The 19,824-nt window shown below is 33.8% G+C and overlaps 1 protein-coding gene across 1 annotated transcript; it reads right to left on the bottom strand.

Moving 5' to 3' along the window:
* Positions 1-7,460: 7,460 nt before the first annotated feature.
* On the bottom strand, positions 7,461-9,081 carry DAD1 (alpha/beta-Hydrolases superfamily protein). Its single transcript, XM_022047618.2, has one exon. It carries the CDS (start codon positions 8,808-8,810, stop codon positions 7,494-7,496), a length of 1,317 nt encoding a protein of 438 aa, XP_021903310.1. The 5' UTR covers positions 8,811-9,081; the 3' UTR covers positions 7,461-7,493.
* Positions 9,082-19,824: the final 10,743 nt, after the last annotated feature.

The raw sequence follows: 19,824 nt of genomic DNA, 5'->3' as shown, positions 1-19,824 counted from the left end.
TGACACTGATTACAGCTAAGACAAGTCTAATTGTAGTATTTTGACCATAGGGCTTAAAGTTTTTAAGCAGTATAAACTTTCCCTTTGAGTGCAATCCTTATTAAAAGACGTGTTTTGAACCGCTCATGAAAAACATAAATTTTTTCTTTTTTATAAATCCAAAGTAACATGTTTCAAAGTCTGATTTTTTGTTATGGTATTCAATTTCTCACACATAAAAGTTCTTCATTCTATGTACAACATTGCTTGAGAATAAGTGGAAGGTTTAACAGTAGATTGATTGTTAAATTGACTTGATGTTTAACTCTTATTTAGGGTCTTAATATCATGTTATACATGAGAGTTAGAGCTGGGAGTAAGATAAGGTGTATTTAGTAAGGTCACAAAACTTTTAAGACCATGACTATAAGAGGACTATTTATGAAGGGTTCCTAAATTAACCATTACTCTTATATCTAGAGTGTAGATGTATTAGGTGAAGATATTTGCATGACCAACATAAGGGGTTTTTCATATTACCAACAAGCTCGTAGTGTTATGAGAGTAGCTAAGGGAATACTAAGGTGAGAAAACACGATTTGAATAAGCATGCCCTAATGGTGGTTAAGAGAAAGGTATGACTAAACCTTAATCATGGCATAAAGGCCTGATTGACATAAAGAATGATTGAATTTTGAAGAGAGGAAATATGAATATAAACATATTAAATTAAGAATGATGTGTAATGTACAACTAATTGATTTAAATGTCAAGGCAACAATGTCAACAGTGGCGATTAGAGTCGTGGAAATTGACACAAGGTGCGTAATAAAATGAAAATTTTTATGAGCATAACATGGTCACAATAATAAAAAAGTACATGAAGAGGATATAAGCGTGTAAAGATATGTGTCCACGACATGTTGAATTTTTCTTTCGATGTTGTCATTTTGCTCATGTATGTGCGGACGTGTAAAATGATGGATTATGCCTAGGCGAGGTAGATATGACTTTAATGTTTGAAATTTCCCACTACCTTCACTTTGGAGTTTTAAAAATTTGCAATTAAATTATCTTTCTGGAATGAAAAGAAGTTGAGCAATTATTAAGGAAATAACACTTAAGTGAAAAAATCCATGAGAACTTATTAAAAGTCATCATGTATAAAAGAAAATGCTTATGACCATTATTATAACTAATAAGGTAGTTCACGTACATCGAGATATATTAATTCAGGAACTATAGAGGACTTTCTTTCAATAATATAAAAGTAACCAAGACTTAGTTTACATAGAGAACATTATAATTAAATTTATGGCAAAGAGAATGTCTTATTATGAAGAAATTAAAATTAAGACATTACTTTTGTGAGAATAAGGGAAGAGAGATGTCCAAACCTTGCATGATAAAATGCTAAAAAGATGTTTTTTTTTTTCTTTTTAATGTAAGCTCAAGTAAAGTCATTACCGGTGACTTTATACAAGTTTTCTTTAGTTGTACCTCGAAGCAAAATTCTTGAGTAACCTAATAAAACTATGAAAATAATCATGGTGAAATTCTCAAAACATCATTATGTTTGGAGAGTGTTTGACATAGATAAGATTCTTAGTATTTTGGGAGCATGAAAAATATTATGTAGAAATAGAGGTTTATAAGAACAAAGAATAAAAAAAAAGGGTAAAAAGTGAGAAATTTTAAAATCGTGGTCATTATCGGCATATAGTTGATTATGTTTTTTATTTTCCATAAGGTTAAAGTCAACAATATTCGAATTCACATTATTAGATTCTCCTATTTCAGGGTACCGTGACAATGGAAATAATTTGTTGCATGGGATCAGTCTTTAAAATAGACGAGCCATTATAACAGACAAGATGAGTTTGCAAGTGAAGAAACCATTATTATATTGTTATAAGGTCAAGATTATACCTTTTTTTGGCATTGGTCAATAATGTGATTTATAAAGCCTCATATTTGACAAAGTCATTTTTTCTTAAACACATACAAAGTACCAAAGGGAGGGGTATTAAAACTACCACCGTATTTTAATTATAAGATATTACTGCAAGATTCAACTGAAGAGAATGTTATTAGAAAGAAGGAGTTCATCAAATGGCCATGAAACTATATTAGGTTACATTTTAAGAGTGATAATCAATGAATCAAAATTGGATCCCTGATTATGAAAAGTAGCGACATTAGTTTAATAATAAAGAGAATGGATTGCAAGGGCAAATTCATTAGCAATCAAGTTGACTTCTATTAGATATTAAGAGACAAGTTTATTTTTCTTTCATAGCTTTTAAAGAGCAAGGTGAAGTTTAAATTGCATAGTTTGGGATATAGAGCCAAAAATGTATAGAAGACCTCTAAAATTTGGTAAGAGGTGTCAAATATAAAGATTTAAGGAAATACATCTTATTTAAGTAAAACGACAATCCATAAAAAGAGCTTGTGATCCTTTTGATTCTAAAAAGTTTATTTGAGGTTAAGAATTTGTTGAGAAGGATAATCGGGGTCAAGTAAAAGTTGGGTGCAAGGTAATGTTCCATCTAGAAATCTTTGAATATTTGTATAACTAAAGATGAAAATATATGTGTTTTCAACATAAGATAATTCATGGTTTCAAGTTTGATTGAAAACACATAATAGGAATCTTTATGGGTTGTTGAGGGTATTTATATGGGAATAACAATTATTTGAGGAATAAATGAAGAGGGATGTGAAGTCAATAAGCTAATTATGACTCTAATATCATGTCAAAACTTGAAGAAGATAAAAGAGATAAGAGAAAAAATTTCTTTCTTGTTTGATGATTTCAACAAGGTGTATAAAGTCCTACAAATGAAGGTGTTATAGTTTTAGTGAAGTGACATTTTAAACTACCAATTTAGTCATGCTATATGTCATAATTAACCCATAAATTAATACCTTTAGGAGATGGATTAAGACTATAAATTTGTCTTGATACATCATCCGAAACAGAGCAGGATAAAGTTGGATTGGAGGAAGAAGCATAGTAGAAGAAGGTAAGAGAAGATGGGGCAATATAAAATTCTACTTCTAGAGTAAACTAGAGTTTTTCCTATTTTTAAAAAATAGGGAACATGTTTGTTTGCATGTTCTACTACATAATCCTCTATGGCGATTTTATGCCTATAATTATCCTATTTTACAATGTGTTCATATATATGTAGAAACACGTGTCTCTACCTTGGTGGGTTTATCTTGCCTAATTTAACTACTTGTTGTCACAACATGGATGACTCAAGGTAAAAGAAATCATCAAAAAAATAAATTTAAAATTTGAAAATAAATAAAAATTTTCACCGATCTTATTAGAAGTAAGAAATGATGCTAGAAAGTCAATTGGTCCAATTTTAAATATTAACAATATGAGACGAGAAACTATGAGACCTTTATCTCGTCGTGTAGACTCGTTAGTTAAGCTTATAGTTTGTAAGCATTATTTTTATTCTAATCTATTTTAAGTGTGTGATATTATCATTCATCCACAATAAAATTTATTAATTAAAATGTTAAAAGCCTTAGGAGGTGTGAATTAACATAAATCATAATTGGAAAATGAAAGAACAAGAACTATTCATATAGGTTCTTGTCAAATTCCTCATATAAGAATTTTTTTCCCTTTATTTCATTATGTTTGCTCTATTCTTCTGTATCGCGCACCAAAAGTGGAAAATTAAGGAGCATCTTTTTATATTCTTTACATCGAGTATTATATATAGAACATCATGTACAAAAGATAAGATATAAAATAATTTGATATACAAATATCAATTATCAATATTCTTATTGACAGGTTACTCACCTTATTTGCCTAAGCATTTTAGCAAGTGTCAATAACACAAGCGCATGTAATTATATAGGATTTTTGTGTGTGCAAAATAAGGTGAGCTTTATTAATAAGTACTAAAAATGTAGACACAATGCTGATATTATGAAAAATTTCACATGACAAGCACAAATTATATGGAGAATAAAAAAAAAACAGTCATGATAAAAGACAATTGAAAGAAACAACAGTTCATCATCCATTCCTACTCCTTGTTGTAGCTTGTGATTGAGCTAGTTGATTAGAAAAGGCACAGAGACTATTAAAAAAAATCTCATACAACATTCATTGAGTACCCCCAATTACTCATGAAGTGAAGAATGCCCAACAATCGTCCATCTCCCTCTCATTTTACGTTTAGGTGTTATTGTATCTAACAATCCTCAATCTACTTTGACAAATTACAAGAACTAACTTGATGGTATACAAGTATTGTAGGTTTTAATGACTAGAAGACCAACATAGGTATATCTTGAATAATTCTTGTGCAAATAAATACAAAGAGCACATAAGATAGATGGAATCAACAGTCTAAACTATAGCAAAAGGACACCTTAATCTGCATAAAGCAGATTGTGCGAAAAAAAGAAAATAAAAAGGCACTCAATGGTGAGAAAAAAGGCTCTGCTAGCCTCATAAGGACCTTCACTCCCCCTAACGTTCAATAGGCCATGGGAACAACCGGGGAAGGGGACTTGTCATGGTAAAAAATATCATTAAAAATATTTTTAGAATAAATTTATTATTTTATTTTATATTTATTTTAAATGTAAGATAGTGAAAATTGTACTAAAATAATTAAAGTTGGGTTCAAATAAAATTTTATGTGAATTAGAATATATAAACACTCTAAAGTTAATCAATTTCACTAGAATTTGAAATGTATTATTTCAGTTCTATATGAAATATGATTAATTAAATTTTTATCATCCTAGTATAATTTACTTCTATAGCTAATTGAATAAAGGATAAACTTTATAAATAAATTTCATTATCTTTATGGATTGTTCAAGAAGATAGCTTTATAAGCATATATATATATATATTTCTCTTTTAATGTAAACTGGTTCACCAGCTACGTTCTAAGCACTCAACGCATAGACTTGTATATGTAGGTGCACATATATACATACATTACATCAGATATTAATAATTGGATGCAATAATTGGTGCCGTTTTAAGAATTGTCCATGATGACGTAGATACATGCATGGTGGTTATTATTGATCGCCGCAGTACATAATGTTGCTGGGGTGAAAACCAGTACAGCCGCACTCTGGCTATCTTCCCCACATTTTGGACCATGCCAGACATTCTTTGACTTGCATCACATTACAATATTGAAGTTCTCTTGTTATATATATGCTAGATTTTTATTGAGTTGGTAAAACGCAATTTTTGAGATGTATATGAATATATAGAAGATGCAAAAATATATTTTCAATGGGATTAATTAATTGACTAAATAATAGGAAAAGATATATTTTGTGCATCATCTCATTCTAACGTGAAGTCTCTTCCTTAAATATCTTATTTATTTTATAAAACACATTTTCCGAATCATAATTTATTTTCATAAGATGTTATGACTTTTCGTGTTTTTTAAATGAGATTATTATTTTATTTGTACATTACATTTTATTTTTGTAAAGTATATTCTTTCAATATTTAAGAGAGTCTTTGGATTAATTAATTTTTTTTTTGTTGAAATGAAATTGTAGTATATTTTGATTACAAAAGTTTTTAACTCAATAGTTCTTTTAGCATTTTTCATAATTTTTTTATCAATATATATATATATATATCTCTTAATCTTTCACTGTTTGAAACTATTATGCATTTATATCTACATCTCTTTATATATTGAATTCTAAAAAGAAATAATTTGTTAATTGAAATAATAATTATTTGTTATTTTTGTCATTTAACAACTTTTTAAATCTTGAAAACAGAAAATAAGTCAAGTAATATAAAAACTTTTCAAGTTGTGAACAATTTAAACTTAAAAACCGGGTGAAATTATCACTGTATGAGCTTAAAACCAAGTTAAATTCAGTCAAACGACTTAGAAGTTACTTTTGGCACTCCTCTACAACTTCATAACCTATGGCTTAAATTGCTCTTTCATGGTTATATCCTAATTCAATCGCTACTTGTTCATCTAATCTATGTGTGTGTGTGTGCATATATATATATATATATATATTTGGCGAGGTAAGAAGTTAATTAGATAAAGAAATACACAAAGACAATCCACAACCAAGAAAGACCAAAAGCAGGAGAAGATACATAGAACACCCAGCATGACTCATTCATTATATATATAATTAATGAGCAGGCTTAATTTCAAACCCCAATCTTAGGCTTTGATGTAGATTAATTAATTGACTAGACAGACAAGAAACAAAGCTATGTGATTAGTGAAGCACCCGTTTAGTGCGTGATCCCTTTGTCAAACTGCAGTTGGTGAGTATTACAGCTTCTGAGGGAACATATATATATATACATAATATATATATATGTATATCTTACATATGGCAACCAGCATGCAAGTCATGCACAAGACTAGTAACTGGAATCAATACTGAAAGAAACTAATTAATGTTTTCGTTAATCTAAAAGTCATATTTATTTTGACTTTTCTTTCTACAGATATTATTTTTCTTATCCACGATTAATTAAGTGAATATTAAGTACATATTTCTTACGTGTTCTATTAAAGTCTGAGTTTGATTTACGAACTACCTATTTCATATGTTTTCATATGTTTTATATAATTTTACATATGTTTTCGTAGTAGGTTTTATTATTATTAATATAAAAGTATCATTTGTCTTACATCATCATTTATTTCTATAAATTAATAATTTCTGGTTGCTAATTAACCATGCCCCAGTAGGCGTCAAATATGCTATACATTGTGATATTGCAAGAGAAAACAGAGCTCAGGTGTGTAGGCATGCACTCTTCTGTCGGCTATGATATTGGCAGTAATAATCTATATATATATATATATATATGCATACATGTGTGTGTTTTAGAAGGGCAAATAAGTGATTACAGTTGAGCCGACCACTGTTCGGTATGGACGGCGCCTGATAGATTTGTGAGTTTAGAATGAGACCAAATAAAGTTAGTAAACGTGGCAATACAGTCATCGTCCACACACAAACAGGTCGGTGCATCCGTGGCCAGTTTTGAAATTTTTAGTCAAAGTCGAGGGTACTTTAGTCATTTCAGACCTTGTCACGTGACACCTCTTCCGAAGATAAAAACAATATTTGCCTTTCCCAAAAAACCATATCTGAACGTCTCTAACCTTCGTCTCCGTATGTTGTAGTACTGCTACCAAAATCTTTCAGAGCTTTGAATTACAGATCAGTCGTCTTCCTTTATTTTTTTCTAATGCAATAATCTTTTGAAAACTTGTTTTCCCAGCTGATCTGTTGTATGTTGACTAACACCGAGTCAAGAAAATCGTTGGGAATTTTCTTGTTTTTCCTACAAAAAAATGACTCTGGTAATTCTTCCCGGATATGTCGGGAAATGACTACTTTACTATTTATCTATTTACAGAAACTGCCGGTACAACGTACGGAAAACAAAGAAGAAAAATCTTGGATTGCGTATAATATCCATCATTAATGTACCTTCAATTCTAGCTACGAACTTTTTGCTTTGCAGGGTTATTAAGAACTCTGCGGGCTGAGGTTCTAAACGGACACGTGGAGCTCACAAATCCATCCACCAAGTGGAGATATGTTTTCAGTTCGTGACACGTAGCTGCGTTGATCCTATTTAGATACGGCGAGTCTCTACTCCTCAACCTCAGCTCCTTCCCAATCTCCGCGTACACCCACTGCGTCTCCTCCACCCGTTTCTGAATCCAGCTTGGCAACCTGCTCATGTTTACATTTCTGTTTTTGGGTTCGATATGATCGTCGCCGTCGATCACAAAGCCGGGAACTTTAGTGATGAGATCATCTGAGTTCACTATACGTAGCACCTTGGTTCCTTGTTTTTCCAGACACTGACGGAAGCTCCGGTTTCCGACACGTGGCCCGCCGAATGAGATGACCGTCACCATTGGCGCGCGTTTAAAGGTGGTTTTAACATCGTACGCCGTTAGGGTGGCGAGAGCAGCACCGAGGCTATGGCCTGTGATGGTTAAACTAACAGGCTCATCGCCGTACGATTGTAGCAGCCGCGAGATCTCTTCTCTTACCATTTGTTGTAAACTCGGGGATGTGGGAGTTCCAGAGGTATATAAGCTCAAGAATCCACTTTCAACCATTGGACCGGGTTCGTTTTCGGGTCTGTCGGGGAGTGGAGTGAGAGTGGCTCGAACGTTTTCAAGCCATTCGAGTCCAGTTGCTGTACCTCTAAATGAAATCACGATATCTCTTCGTCCCAACCGGGAGATTTCGTTCTTGTCTTGACAGATTGCCACGTAGCCTATCCAGCTGGACTGTATTCCCACCCAGCTGGGTACCATTTCAATCCAACGTGGCAGCTGGATACCTGACGTGGCACGTAAGTTCTTTGTCAGGCGATACCCAGTTTCTGGTAAACCAGAGCATTCCAGCAATGTGCTTTTGGGAAACTGGCATGTAGCATAGGTTGGCGAGGAGGGATCAAAGTCAAAGGACTTATACGCAGCGTCTACAAACTGGCCATAACGGAGAATCTCACTGCGCAGGTTATCGTCTAATGGATCAAGTAGGCCATCCCAATTTCGGATACCTTGATACTCCTTCCAGTTTTTCCCGAGTTTAACCTGTTTAGAAGTAAAAGGGGAGGCGGGATTAGAGTACTCAACCGGGTTAAGCAAGCGTTCCCAGTTTTCCAATCTTTTGTTAGATCTGACTGTTTGGGTGGTGACAGTGCAGCACTGAAACTTGACGTGCCTTGTAGCTTTACTTAGAGGAGTTGATGGCAATGTGCATGGACGTGGGGTTGTCATTGACCCCGCCATTTTTTGTAGAGAAGCAGGACAAGTGAAGATTAACAATGGAAACAAATGTCGCTTGCTAACAGATAAAGCGGGATATAGAGGAATACGAAAGAAAGAATGGAGTTGTAAAGAGTGTCAGTTGGGTTTAGAGAGATTTGGAGGTGGGAGGCCTTTTATAAGCACAGAAAGCAAAGGAGTGAAGATGAGTTTAGTGACGAGAGAACAGAAAAGAAATATGACACATAAATGTGTTCTGATTACGTCCAGGAGAGCGATAGAAAGATGAATGATAGTAACAGTTACTTAGACATTATTATTCCTTACACAATAAACAAATACTTGTGTATGTATGTACAGGTGGGTATGTGTATATATAGATATAGTAGTAGTACAGAGAAAAAGAGAAGGGTGTAGGTGTAGGTGTAGGTGTAGGTGTACACAAGAGAGTTATAACTGGAAAAACCGCAAGAGGAGTCCAGTTTTTAATCGGTGTGATATGGTGGGACCCAGAAATCAGTAGTGGAGTGGGTCCACGTTTCTCGGAGCTGGATAGTTTGACTGAGCCGTAATGCAAATACGTACACAAGAGAGGACTGACCACTTTCCGACCGCTTTATCGGCTCGGCTTAACCGGCTAAGAATTAAAAAAATTATAATTATAATTATAAAATATTCCCTGTAGCCACGTGGCATGCGTAATGTAAAATCTATATTTGTTACGTGAAGAAATGAAAGCTTATAAGCATATTAATCTCATGATAGAAAGAGTGCATGTGCTTCATATGCACGTTTAAGTTTGAGAAATTCCCTTTTGGGAATCTACCTATAACCTTCTATCTATGCTTTTCTTAATGTTTTCATATTCCTTTTTTCGGCAAACTTTTTTTATTTTACTGTCTGTTTTCCCACTATAGATTTCGTGTTTCTAAAAAGTTTATTTAATTAAAATTGGAGTTTGGGGATCTGAGTTGGAATTAAATTCATCAGTATGGGTTTCCTTTGAAGCAGAATTTAAAATTGTGTGTCAAAGCATTTTGTATGGTTTAATTGTGGAATTGCTTAACTTTCAATGGCTTTCCGCCAAACATTTTGGAGATTTTGTTTAATCTATACACATATATACATATAACTATAATATCTGAAAACAAATTTTTAACACTAAATTTATATATTTTACTAACTAATATTATTTATAATATAAATTTTAAATTATAATACTTATAATATTAGATTTTTTCCCAAAAAAATCATACTTCAATAAAAAATAAAAATATTTACTATTCAGTCAATAGATAATTTATAGTTTAGTGTTGATATTCAATACTAATAAATCAAAAATAAAATAATACACACAAAAAAAAAAACTTTCATGATGATCTTCATTCAATTTGTTAACATGAAATTGTTTGACGAGTATATATATATATATATATATATTTTTAAAAATCTTTGCTGTTTGGTATATATAACTATTATATAACAAGTATTTGTTTATTCAAATAAATCTTAGAACACAAAATCACCCTCAAAAAATTAGCGAAAACATACTTTGATCCGTTTTGGAATTGATTGTCTTAGATGATTAGGGTTTGATTCTTTAAATTTGAAATAATTTTAGAGTCCATAAGTTTGTTCATTGAAAAAAGAAAGAAAAATACCAACAGTTTTAAATTGGGATCACAACCCCTTAAAAAGACACATTTTTTTTATTATTTTAAATTTGGCCTCTTATCAAATGAGAAATAGTAATTTAGTCTCTACACATTAAATCTATGATAATTTAATATTTTAAAATTAATTATCAATTTTATTAAACTACCCATTAAATTAACTATACTTTAAAATAACAATACAGATTAACTCACATATATATGTTCACATAATGAAAATTTTTCCAACAATCTCCCATTTGAGCTCTATATGTTGCCTTGTAAATGTGTACAACCCTATGAGCTCAAAATTTTGCTATCATATGAGGTATTACGACCAATCTCGTATGCACCACCCCGCCTATCATTGTACTAAAATTTAAAAACTCTATTTATTTGGGCTTTGCTATAAACTTAAGTTAATTTACGCTATTTAACATTTTTTGAAATTTGTAATTTTGATCTATTTTTATTTTATTTATTTTATTTTATTTTAAAGAGAAAATTTAAAAAAAAAATCAAAAAATAGTAAAATAGAAGAAAACCTGCTCGCGGAAAAAATCCCCCGAGAAAGTAATTTGGCCGTGTAGGTGCTGGGCACTGTGCGTGCGCGCATGTGTGCACAGTGACAGGCCCTATGCGTCTGGGGCTTGCGCGCACGACACCCAATACGCCTATGCCTTGCGCGCATAGTAGCAGGCCTGTCACAGCCTATAAGCTACCCTACAGCGCGCCAATCAGGCATTGCCACCTCGGGCAGTATACTGCCACTGCCTTGGGTGGCACGCCACCGCCGCCAGTGGAAGAAATTTTTCTCCTTCGTTTTTCATGTCAAGAATCTTTTTCTCCTCTCTCTTTACCAGATTTCGCTACTTGGCGTGAATCCAATGATTCTGACATTCTATAAATTACCTTTTCCCTTCCCTTCCTCTCCACATTTCTATTTCTTTCATTTTTCAAGATTTAGAGAGAGAGAGAGAGACTGTAAAATAGTGAAAGAAGAAGAAAAAGAAAGGAAAACAGTAAAGAAGAAAACATCAAGATTTTGATAAGGAATCTAGTATTACTTTCGACATCTTAAGGAGTATTTTTAGATAATCAAATCCAATATGATTGTTATTTTATCTGTTTTGCATGCTTCTGTATTCAAATAAATCGAATTATTCTGATTTTCAAGCATGCTATGTAAATTACTAACACTTGATGAATTTGCATGTAATAAATGTAAAATGTAGTCCGTAATAATAAAAGAAAAAAAAAAAGAGAAAAGTGAAATAAAGCATGTGTGGTCCGAAGTATGTCTGTATTGACATGCATATTGCATCAAGTGTCTCGTTAGACTTTTTATATCTTCGAGGTATCTGTTCCCCTTGCCCTTCGGGGTATTCGTTTCTCCCTCTCCTATATGGTCTGGAAAGACGTAAAAAGACCGCTCCTAATGGATGACGACGTTCCTTCTAACGAGAGTGGTATCATATTATCTTTAGGGGTCACTCGTGGCTAAGTAATATCTTGACTATAGATATTTGTTAGCACTACTATGGTTCGTACATTCATGGCCATAGATCGTACCATAGTTTGGTCAGCCAGAAGTGGGTCTGAGCAAATTATCGTATCTGTATTTGATCTAGTCATTCTACTTGACTAGGTAAAAATCTGTATCTGCCCTCAGAGATGGAAGTTTGTAACGACTTCGCGAAGTATGACACGAAATATCTGTGCATTTCATGATTTATTTGATTTTCTCAATTATTTGACATAATATATGTATATTTAATTTTCTGTGCTAACGTACTATTTTGATATTCAAATAAATGATTTCTTTTTCTAATGATGAGTTAGGTCAACAAGGAAGGTAGACAGTGAAATAAAATAATAAACTTTTGAAATCTTACTATGTTAATTTAATATTATTTTTCTTACTGAGCATATGGAACTTACTCTTTCTATCCCCCCTAAATGAGGAAAAAAATAAGGAACCATATGTAGACCTACCCTTAGAAGTCTATGAGGATCCCGTGGATCCACAAGTCTAAGTGCATGACTGTTCCCGCGCTCTGATGAATTCCAGTAGTTTAGTAAGAGAAGTAGCCCTTATGTTTTGTATTTTATTGCCACTTCTGCCCTCAGTTATATATGTATTTGGAACATTATATATATTTGTAAGGGATTTGTTAAGGTTTATTCTGCTGCATAAATATTATCATCAATTCATTATTCTAAATCTGTATCTGACACCCATTTGCCTTAATTGGTACTTGGGATGTCACATCGTCTGTGACACCCAAATGAAAATAAATATTTTATTTATTTTTATTATTTATTTATTTATTTATTTGGATTTTAATTTAATTTAATTTAATTTAATTCAATGAAAATAAAAATAATTATAATGATAAAATTGGGTAAAAATATTATTTGGATTTAATTGAAATTGATTTTGGGAAAAAGGGGTGAAAATTTGGATTCTAGGGGTATTTTTGAAAAGAAAATCAGAAACCAGAGGTCAAAACGTAATTTAAAAAAATTGTGCCACGTCAGCACCACGTCAGCAGCCACGTCAGGGGCTCGGTCAGCAGTCCCCGCCAACCAGGACGCCCCGCGTGGCAAGGACACGCTGACCAGGGGACGGGCCAGGGGGGCGATCCGCGTGCGCGCGATGGGACGGTCCAGATTTGTTCCCGCGCGCACGGACGGCCCAGATTCACGCGCACGGACAGCCCAGATTCAATCAGGCACGGACGGTCCAGATTGCATCGCGATGAACGGCCCAGATTTAATCCTAATTCAATCGCGATCGAACGGTCCAGATTCAATCTTGATGGACGGTCAAGATTAAAAGGCAAAGAGTATAAATACCCCCAACCACACCTGACCAAAGAAACCCTAGCCGCCAGTGCTTGCCGGAGAAGAAGAACCAGACGCCGGAAGAGCCGGCCGCCGCCACCCACCGCCGCACCGGGGAAGTTTTCGATCGCCGATCGAGGTAATTTTTCTCCCCCTTGCTTGTTTTTCGACGCTGAGTCCGCCTATGGCCAAACCGGAGCCAAACCACTGGCAAAACGGCCGAAAAACTCAGTCGAAACCCAGCAGCGCCACCGCGCCCCTCCTCAGTTTTTGCCTCTGATGAGGCCCTTCCCGGCCTCCGTTTGATGTAAATTTCATACCACTGTGATCACCGTTCTTTTCTCTACAGGTTGATCGGAGTCAAACATCAAAACGCGACTCATGCCGGAGGAGCCGCCGCACCCGAGAGCACTGCCGCCGGTAAGTTTCAGTTTTTCGTAATTTTTTGGCCCACCGAGGGCCCTAGGGTTGTTCTATCATAGGGACCGATGCAAGCGTGGCCGAAAACGGCCAACCCGAGGTGAATCACCGCCGCAAGCGGCGGCGGCGTCGCCAGAGCACGGCGGAGCCGCCGTGTCGGAATTGCGATATTGGCCGAAAGGGGCCCTAGGTTTAATTTGGGATTTTTTGGGACACGTGCAGGTACTAGTAGTGCGTTTCAGCTCCCTGGAAAAATTTCAGAGAAAATTAGGGACAGCCTGTAGGCACACTGTAGAGCCGTATTCAGACCCCGAAACAAGTAAGGACTCCTCACCCTATTTTCTATCACGGTATTAAAGTTCAATAAATGATAAAACGGTGTTTCATGAATCAATAGATGCGTGAAATTATTTAAGGTCGCTAATGGAGCCCGAGTCTGGTGTATTTGTCGGTCAGTTGTTGTTTGTTATATTTTATAATTTTAAATGCAGTATGATGTCTGATGTTCTCATTTCATAGTTTCGTGTGCGTATATCACTGTTTTATTTATTATGGGTTGAATGACTGAGAACCCGATATTGTGTGTTGTCTTGTTTGACATAAACTACTGGTTTGCATGTTTGTGTGTGATTTGATGATGGTGACTAAGGAAAAAAAAGAATAAAAGGTTACGTGAATTGATAAATGGATAATGTGGATAGCCTGACTAGATATCTTGGGAGATGGTGGACGGACCGGGTTCGTAGGAAACCCTACCGAGAACGTGGTCTCTCATACCGGACGGGGTATAGAGACCTTCGGTGTTTTGGCACCCATACCGGACGGGGTATGGGGACGGCCCGTTTCAGCCTCATACCGGACGAGGTATTGAGGTTCATGGTTTTGGTGCCCATATCGGACGGGGTATGGGGACGGCCCTGGAATCAGGTTATAAATGTTAAGGGTTCACGGGTAGCGGGACCCCTATGGATCCCCATGGATACTAGTAGGCTGGTGAATGAGGAAAATATGTTGTGTAATGATTGAAATGCAAAGGCGTGGTAAGTATTATGTTATACAGTTCATATGATTTCATGATGATAATAATGTTATTACTTTCGTATGTTGTTTTATGGATCTCACCGAGGTAAGTAGACAGTAAAGGATTTTATTATTGATAAAAGAATTTGTTATAAATTATGCTCCATTGGTCTTTTTGTGTTTTCTACCCACCTTTACCTCCGTGGCGGTGAGATAGTGTGATGTCTTTACTAGGCTGGTGTAGCTCATTCCTTATTTAACCATTTCAGATCAAGAAGACATTGTTCCCGAGCCCGTTCCGCAGGAAGACGGCAAAGGGGACGCCTAAAGACTCCGTAGTTATATTTATAGTTTTTATTTTCGAGTTTCCCTTTTTGTTAGTTCGTTCTTTTATACTTTGAGCACGTTTTTGGTTTTAGTGTAAGGGATGTTAATCAAAATTTTTATTACGCTTCCGCATTTGACATTTTTAATACACATATTTCATTTTAAATTTTCGGGGTCGTTACATCGTCTATTAAACATATTGATATGGGATCAAAAGAATTTTCGTCTTATTTACCATAACTAAATTCAACAGTAGTCACACATATCAATATAATCAAATGACAGATAAATTATGAATGTGTAGCATGGAAATTACATGTAACGTGATCCAAGCATGCCTATTTCTAATTGGTCCTATTTTAAACATTATTGAGATCAAGCTTTAACACAATAAGGTAGAGTGTCAATAAACTACATACTTTATTTCTGCAGAAAATATTTGAATATATAAAATATACCCATATTATATAATAGAGTAATAAAACACACACAAATAAACTCTCATTAGATTAGAATATCCTTAAATGACATAAAACCCATATGAGTAGTGTGCTCGTGAAGGATTTTTAGTGTTAATCCCTTAGTAAGCAGATCCACAATCATGGAGTTTGTCCCAATAAACTCTATAGAAATCTATCTACTTGGTATCATTTTTTTAACAATTAGGAACTTAATATTAATATGTTTTGACTAAATCGAGCTCCTATTATTGTTGGAATATAGAACCGTTGAGTTATTTTCATAATATAACTTTAGCGATTTTTCAATATCATTTAAGATATACAGCCTAGTGACAAAATTTTGCAGCCATAATCATTGTTGGATGTCTAATAAAATGCTACAAATTTAGCTGTTATGGTGGGAAAAGTTATAAGTGTTTGTGTATCACTTTTTAGGAAATAACTCCTTTAGCCAACATATAAATGTAGCCTGAAGTGGATCTCCTACTATCTTGACATCCAGCATAGTCAGAATTTGGCTACCCAATGATCTTTAAATGATCTGAACTCTTGTATGCGAGCATGTAACTCTTAGTTCTCTATAAGTCTCTCATAACCTTTTTGGTTACTTTTTAGTGATTTATCACAGGGTTATTTAAATATATGCCTTGCATTCCAACGATGAATGTTATGTTTGGACATATGCAAACCTGAATGTATATTAGACTCCTAAGTGCTGAAGCATAGGGAATCTTCTGCATTTCTTTAATTTCAAGGTCATTTTAGGGCATTGATTGAGTCTGAATTTATCTTCCTTAGTGATAAGGGTATCTTTTGGTTTACAATCTTGCATATCATATTTTTAAGAACCTTTTCTATATAGATCTTTTGAGATAATCTAAGAATACTCCAAGAACAATTATGATGTATCTGAATTCTTAAAGCAAAAGAAGCCTCACCAAGATCTTTTATTTCAAGATTCTTTAATAGAAATTTCTTGGTCTCGCACAATATTTCCTTATCATTGACAGTAATGAGTATGTTATCAACAAACAAAATTAGAAATATATACCTACTCTCACTAAATTTGTGATGCACAATCTTTAATAGTATTTATCTCAAAACCAAATGACATAACTATTTGATTAAATTTATGGTACCATTGATTAAAAATCTATGTGAGTCCATAACTGAAAATTTTTAGTTTGTAAACTATTTTCTTTGGGTAACTAGACACAAAGTTTTTTGGTTAGATCATATGGATTATTTCATTAAAATCACCATTAAGAAATAATGTCTTAACATCGATATGATATAACTCAAGATTAAAATGTATGACAAGAGCCATAATTGTTATAAAAGAGTTTTTCAATGAAACTGGAGAGAAATTATCTTTGTAATCAATGCCTTTCTTTTGAGTAAAGTCTTTAGCTACAAAACGAGTTTTATATCTTTCCACATTACCTTTTGAGTCCCTCTTGATCTTAAATATCCATTTGTAACTAATGGTTTTTTACCTTTAGGTAATGGGACAAGTTCGCAAACTTGATTGTCTTATATAGATTTGTACTCCTCATTCATAGCATTGATCTATTTTTGAGAGTTAGACTCTTTCATGACTTGATGGAAATTGATTGGATCATTTTTCACCATTGCATTAGTATCCTCATGTTCTTGGAGAAATACTATATAATCATCCATAATAACATTTTTCCTCTCTCTTATGGATCTTCTTAGTGGCACTGGCTCTTGAGGTTGTTGAGTTTGTTCTCCAAGAATAATCACTTTAACTTAGTAGGGAATTATTCGATATTGTCTTGTATTGGTTCCATATCTGTTTCTTGAGCATTGATAGATATTGGAACCAATATACTGTCAGAAGCAGTAGTAGGATCGAAATCGATTCATCCTCAAAGACAATATCTCTAACTTTTTTTCTCCCCCCAAACTCAACATCCTCAAAAAATATTATAGTTCCCATTTCAAAAATTATTTTTATTGCGGGACTATAAAACTTGTAGCCCTTAGATTAATAAACTAGTTGTTTATTATTTTAGAGTCCAATTTCTTTTCATTTGGTAAGTTCTAATCTCAGATAGACATCTCCAAATATGAAGGTGCTTCAGACTAGGCTTTTAACATGTCCAAAGCTCATAAGGTATTTTGGTAACTATTTTAGTCTGCACTCTGTTAAGAATATAAGCTGTTGTTTTTAGTGCTTCTCTCCAAAGTGACTCTGGTAAAGTAGAATGACTAATCATACTCCTTACCATATCCTTAAGAGTCCTGTTTCATCATTCAGCCACACCATTCATGTTGGGTGAACCTAGCATGATGTATTATAGAACAATTCCACATTCCTCTAAAACGTTAACAAATGGCCCTCGACGTTGTTATCATAAGCCATCATGTCTGCCATAGCACTCACCACTATGGTTAGATTTAACACACTTTATTTTCTTACTGAGTTGGTTTTCGACTAGAGCTTTGAAAATTTTGAACATGTCTACTAATTCTAACTTTTCATGAATAAGATATAGGTATCCATAACATGAGTAATTGTCTACGAATGATGTAAAATACTATTGAACATTCCAAGAAGTTGAAGGAAATGGGCCATATATATCTGTTTGTATCATTTCTAAGACACTTGTGGATCTATTTACACCCAATCTCTTTTTTCTTGATATATTTTCCTTTGATGCGCTCAACATAGAAGTTTAAGTATGAAACGTCAAGTGAATCTAAGATACATTATGACAAAAGTTATTCAATTCTAGATTTGGATATGTGACCCAAACATTTGTACCATAACTTTATTGAATTATCATTATTTAACTTACATTTAGTGTGACATCCTAAATGCTAATTAAAGGAAATGGATGTCAGATACAGAAATAAAATAACGAGTGCATGATAAAATTTATGCAGTGGAATATATTAATACAAATTCTTTATAAATATATATGAATTCCAATTATATATATATAATTAAGGCCCGAGGTTGCTACAAAATACAAGGTCAAAATATAAAAGAATACCACTTCTTTTATTATGCTATTGGACTCATCAGAGTGTGAGAATAATCATGCACTCAAGTTTTGTGGATCCACGGAATCTTCATAGACTTCAATTTTTCTTCATCTGGGGGAGCATGGAAAGAGTGAGTTTTATATGCTTAGTAAAGAAAATAATATTTAAATAACATTGTAAGGTTTTAAAGGTGAATTATTCTAACATAAATACTTACCATTTAGCTACTTCATGGGCCTATCTTACATTATGAAAATAATTTATTTATTAAAAAAATAGTAAGTTAATATAATCAAACAAATATATATCATGCCAGTAATAGAGAAAATTAAATAAATCATGAAATACTCAGATTTTCGTGTCATGCTTCGCGAAATAGTTATGACTTCCATCTCTAAAGGTAGATACAGAATTTCAACTACCCATGTGGAATGACCAGATTAGATACAAATAATGGCAATTTACACAGACACAATTTCGGTTGGCCAAACCATGATACGATCTACGACCATGGTCGTACCAACCATAGTGGTCCTATCAGATATCTACAGTCATGACAGTACTTAGGTAAATGTGACCCTTAATAGATATTCATGTCACCACTCTCGTCAGATGGTATGCTGTTATCCATAAGGAGTGGTCCTCTTACGTCTTTCCAGACCGGGTGGGGGGAGAGAAAAACAGATACCCTGGATGGGGTTAGAGGAACATATTCCCCTCAGAGATAAAAAGCCTAATGAGATACTTGATGCATTATGTATATCAATACAGATACATACTTCGGACCATTCATGCTTCATTCCACTTTTTTTTTTCTTTTATTATTTTTCCAAGTAACAATACCAACTTCATATTATTTTTATTACATAAAAATCATCAAATGTCTATAAATCACATAACATGCTTGAAAATAAGAACAGTTCAGCTTATTAGGCCTATAAACACAAAAAGCATGCAAAATTACAATTCTCATATTTAATAATTTTTCTTTTATTTAAAAATACTCCTTAAGATGTCGAAAGAAATAGTAAATTTCTTACCAAAAACTTGATATTTTCTCCTTCATCATTCTTCTTTTCTTTTCCTTTCCTCATTCTCTCACTAGATCACTCTTTCTCTCTCTATAAATCTTGAAAAATGGAAGAATGGAAGTGTGAGAAAGAATGAGAAGGGAAGGCCTATTTATAGAAATTATGAACTATTTGATTTGCGCCAAGTGGTAAAATTGGTAAAGAAAGAGAGAAAAAAATATTCGACATGAAAAACGAGGGAGGAAGGTCTCTTCCACCGGCAGCGGCG

The sequence above is a fragment of the Carica papaya genome, chromosome 5 (assembly GCF_054855325.1).
Source record: "Carica papaya isolate Zhongbai chromosome 5, ASM5485532v1, whole genome shotgun sequence".
Taxonomy (NCBI): Eukaryota; Viridiplantae; Streptophyta; class Magnoliopsida; order Brassicales; family Caricaceae; genus Carica; species Carica papaya.
Note: the sequence above shows the minus strand (reverse complement) of the source record. Positions and strands in the feature narration are given on the sequence as shown.

Bases quoted from the DNA above. Each gene is read 5' to 3' on its own strand.
- DAD1 (XM_022047618.2), bottom strand. From the start codon at position 8,810: ATGGCGGGGTCAATGACAACCCCACGTCCATGCACATTGCCATCAACT.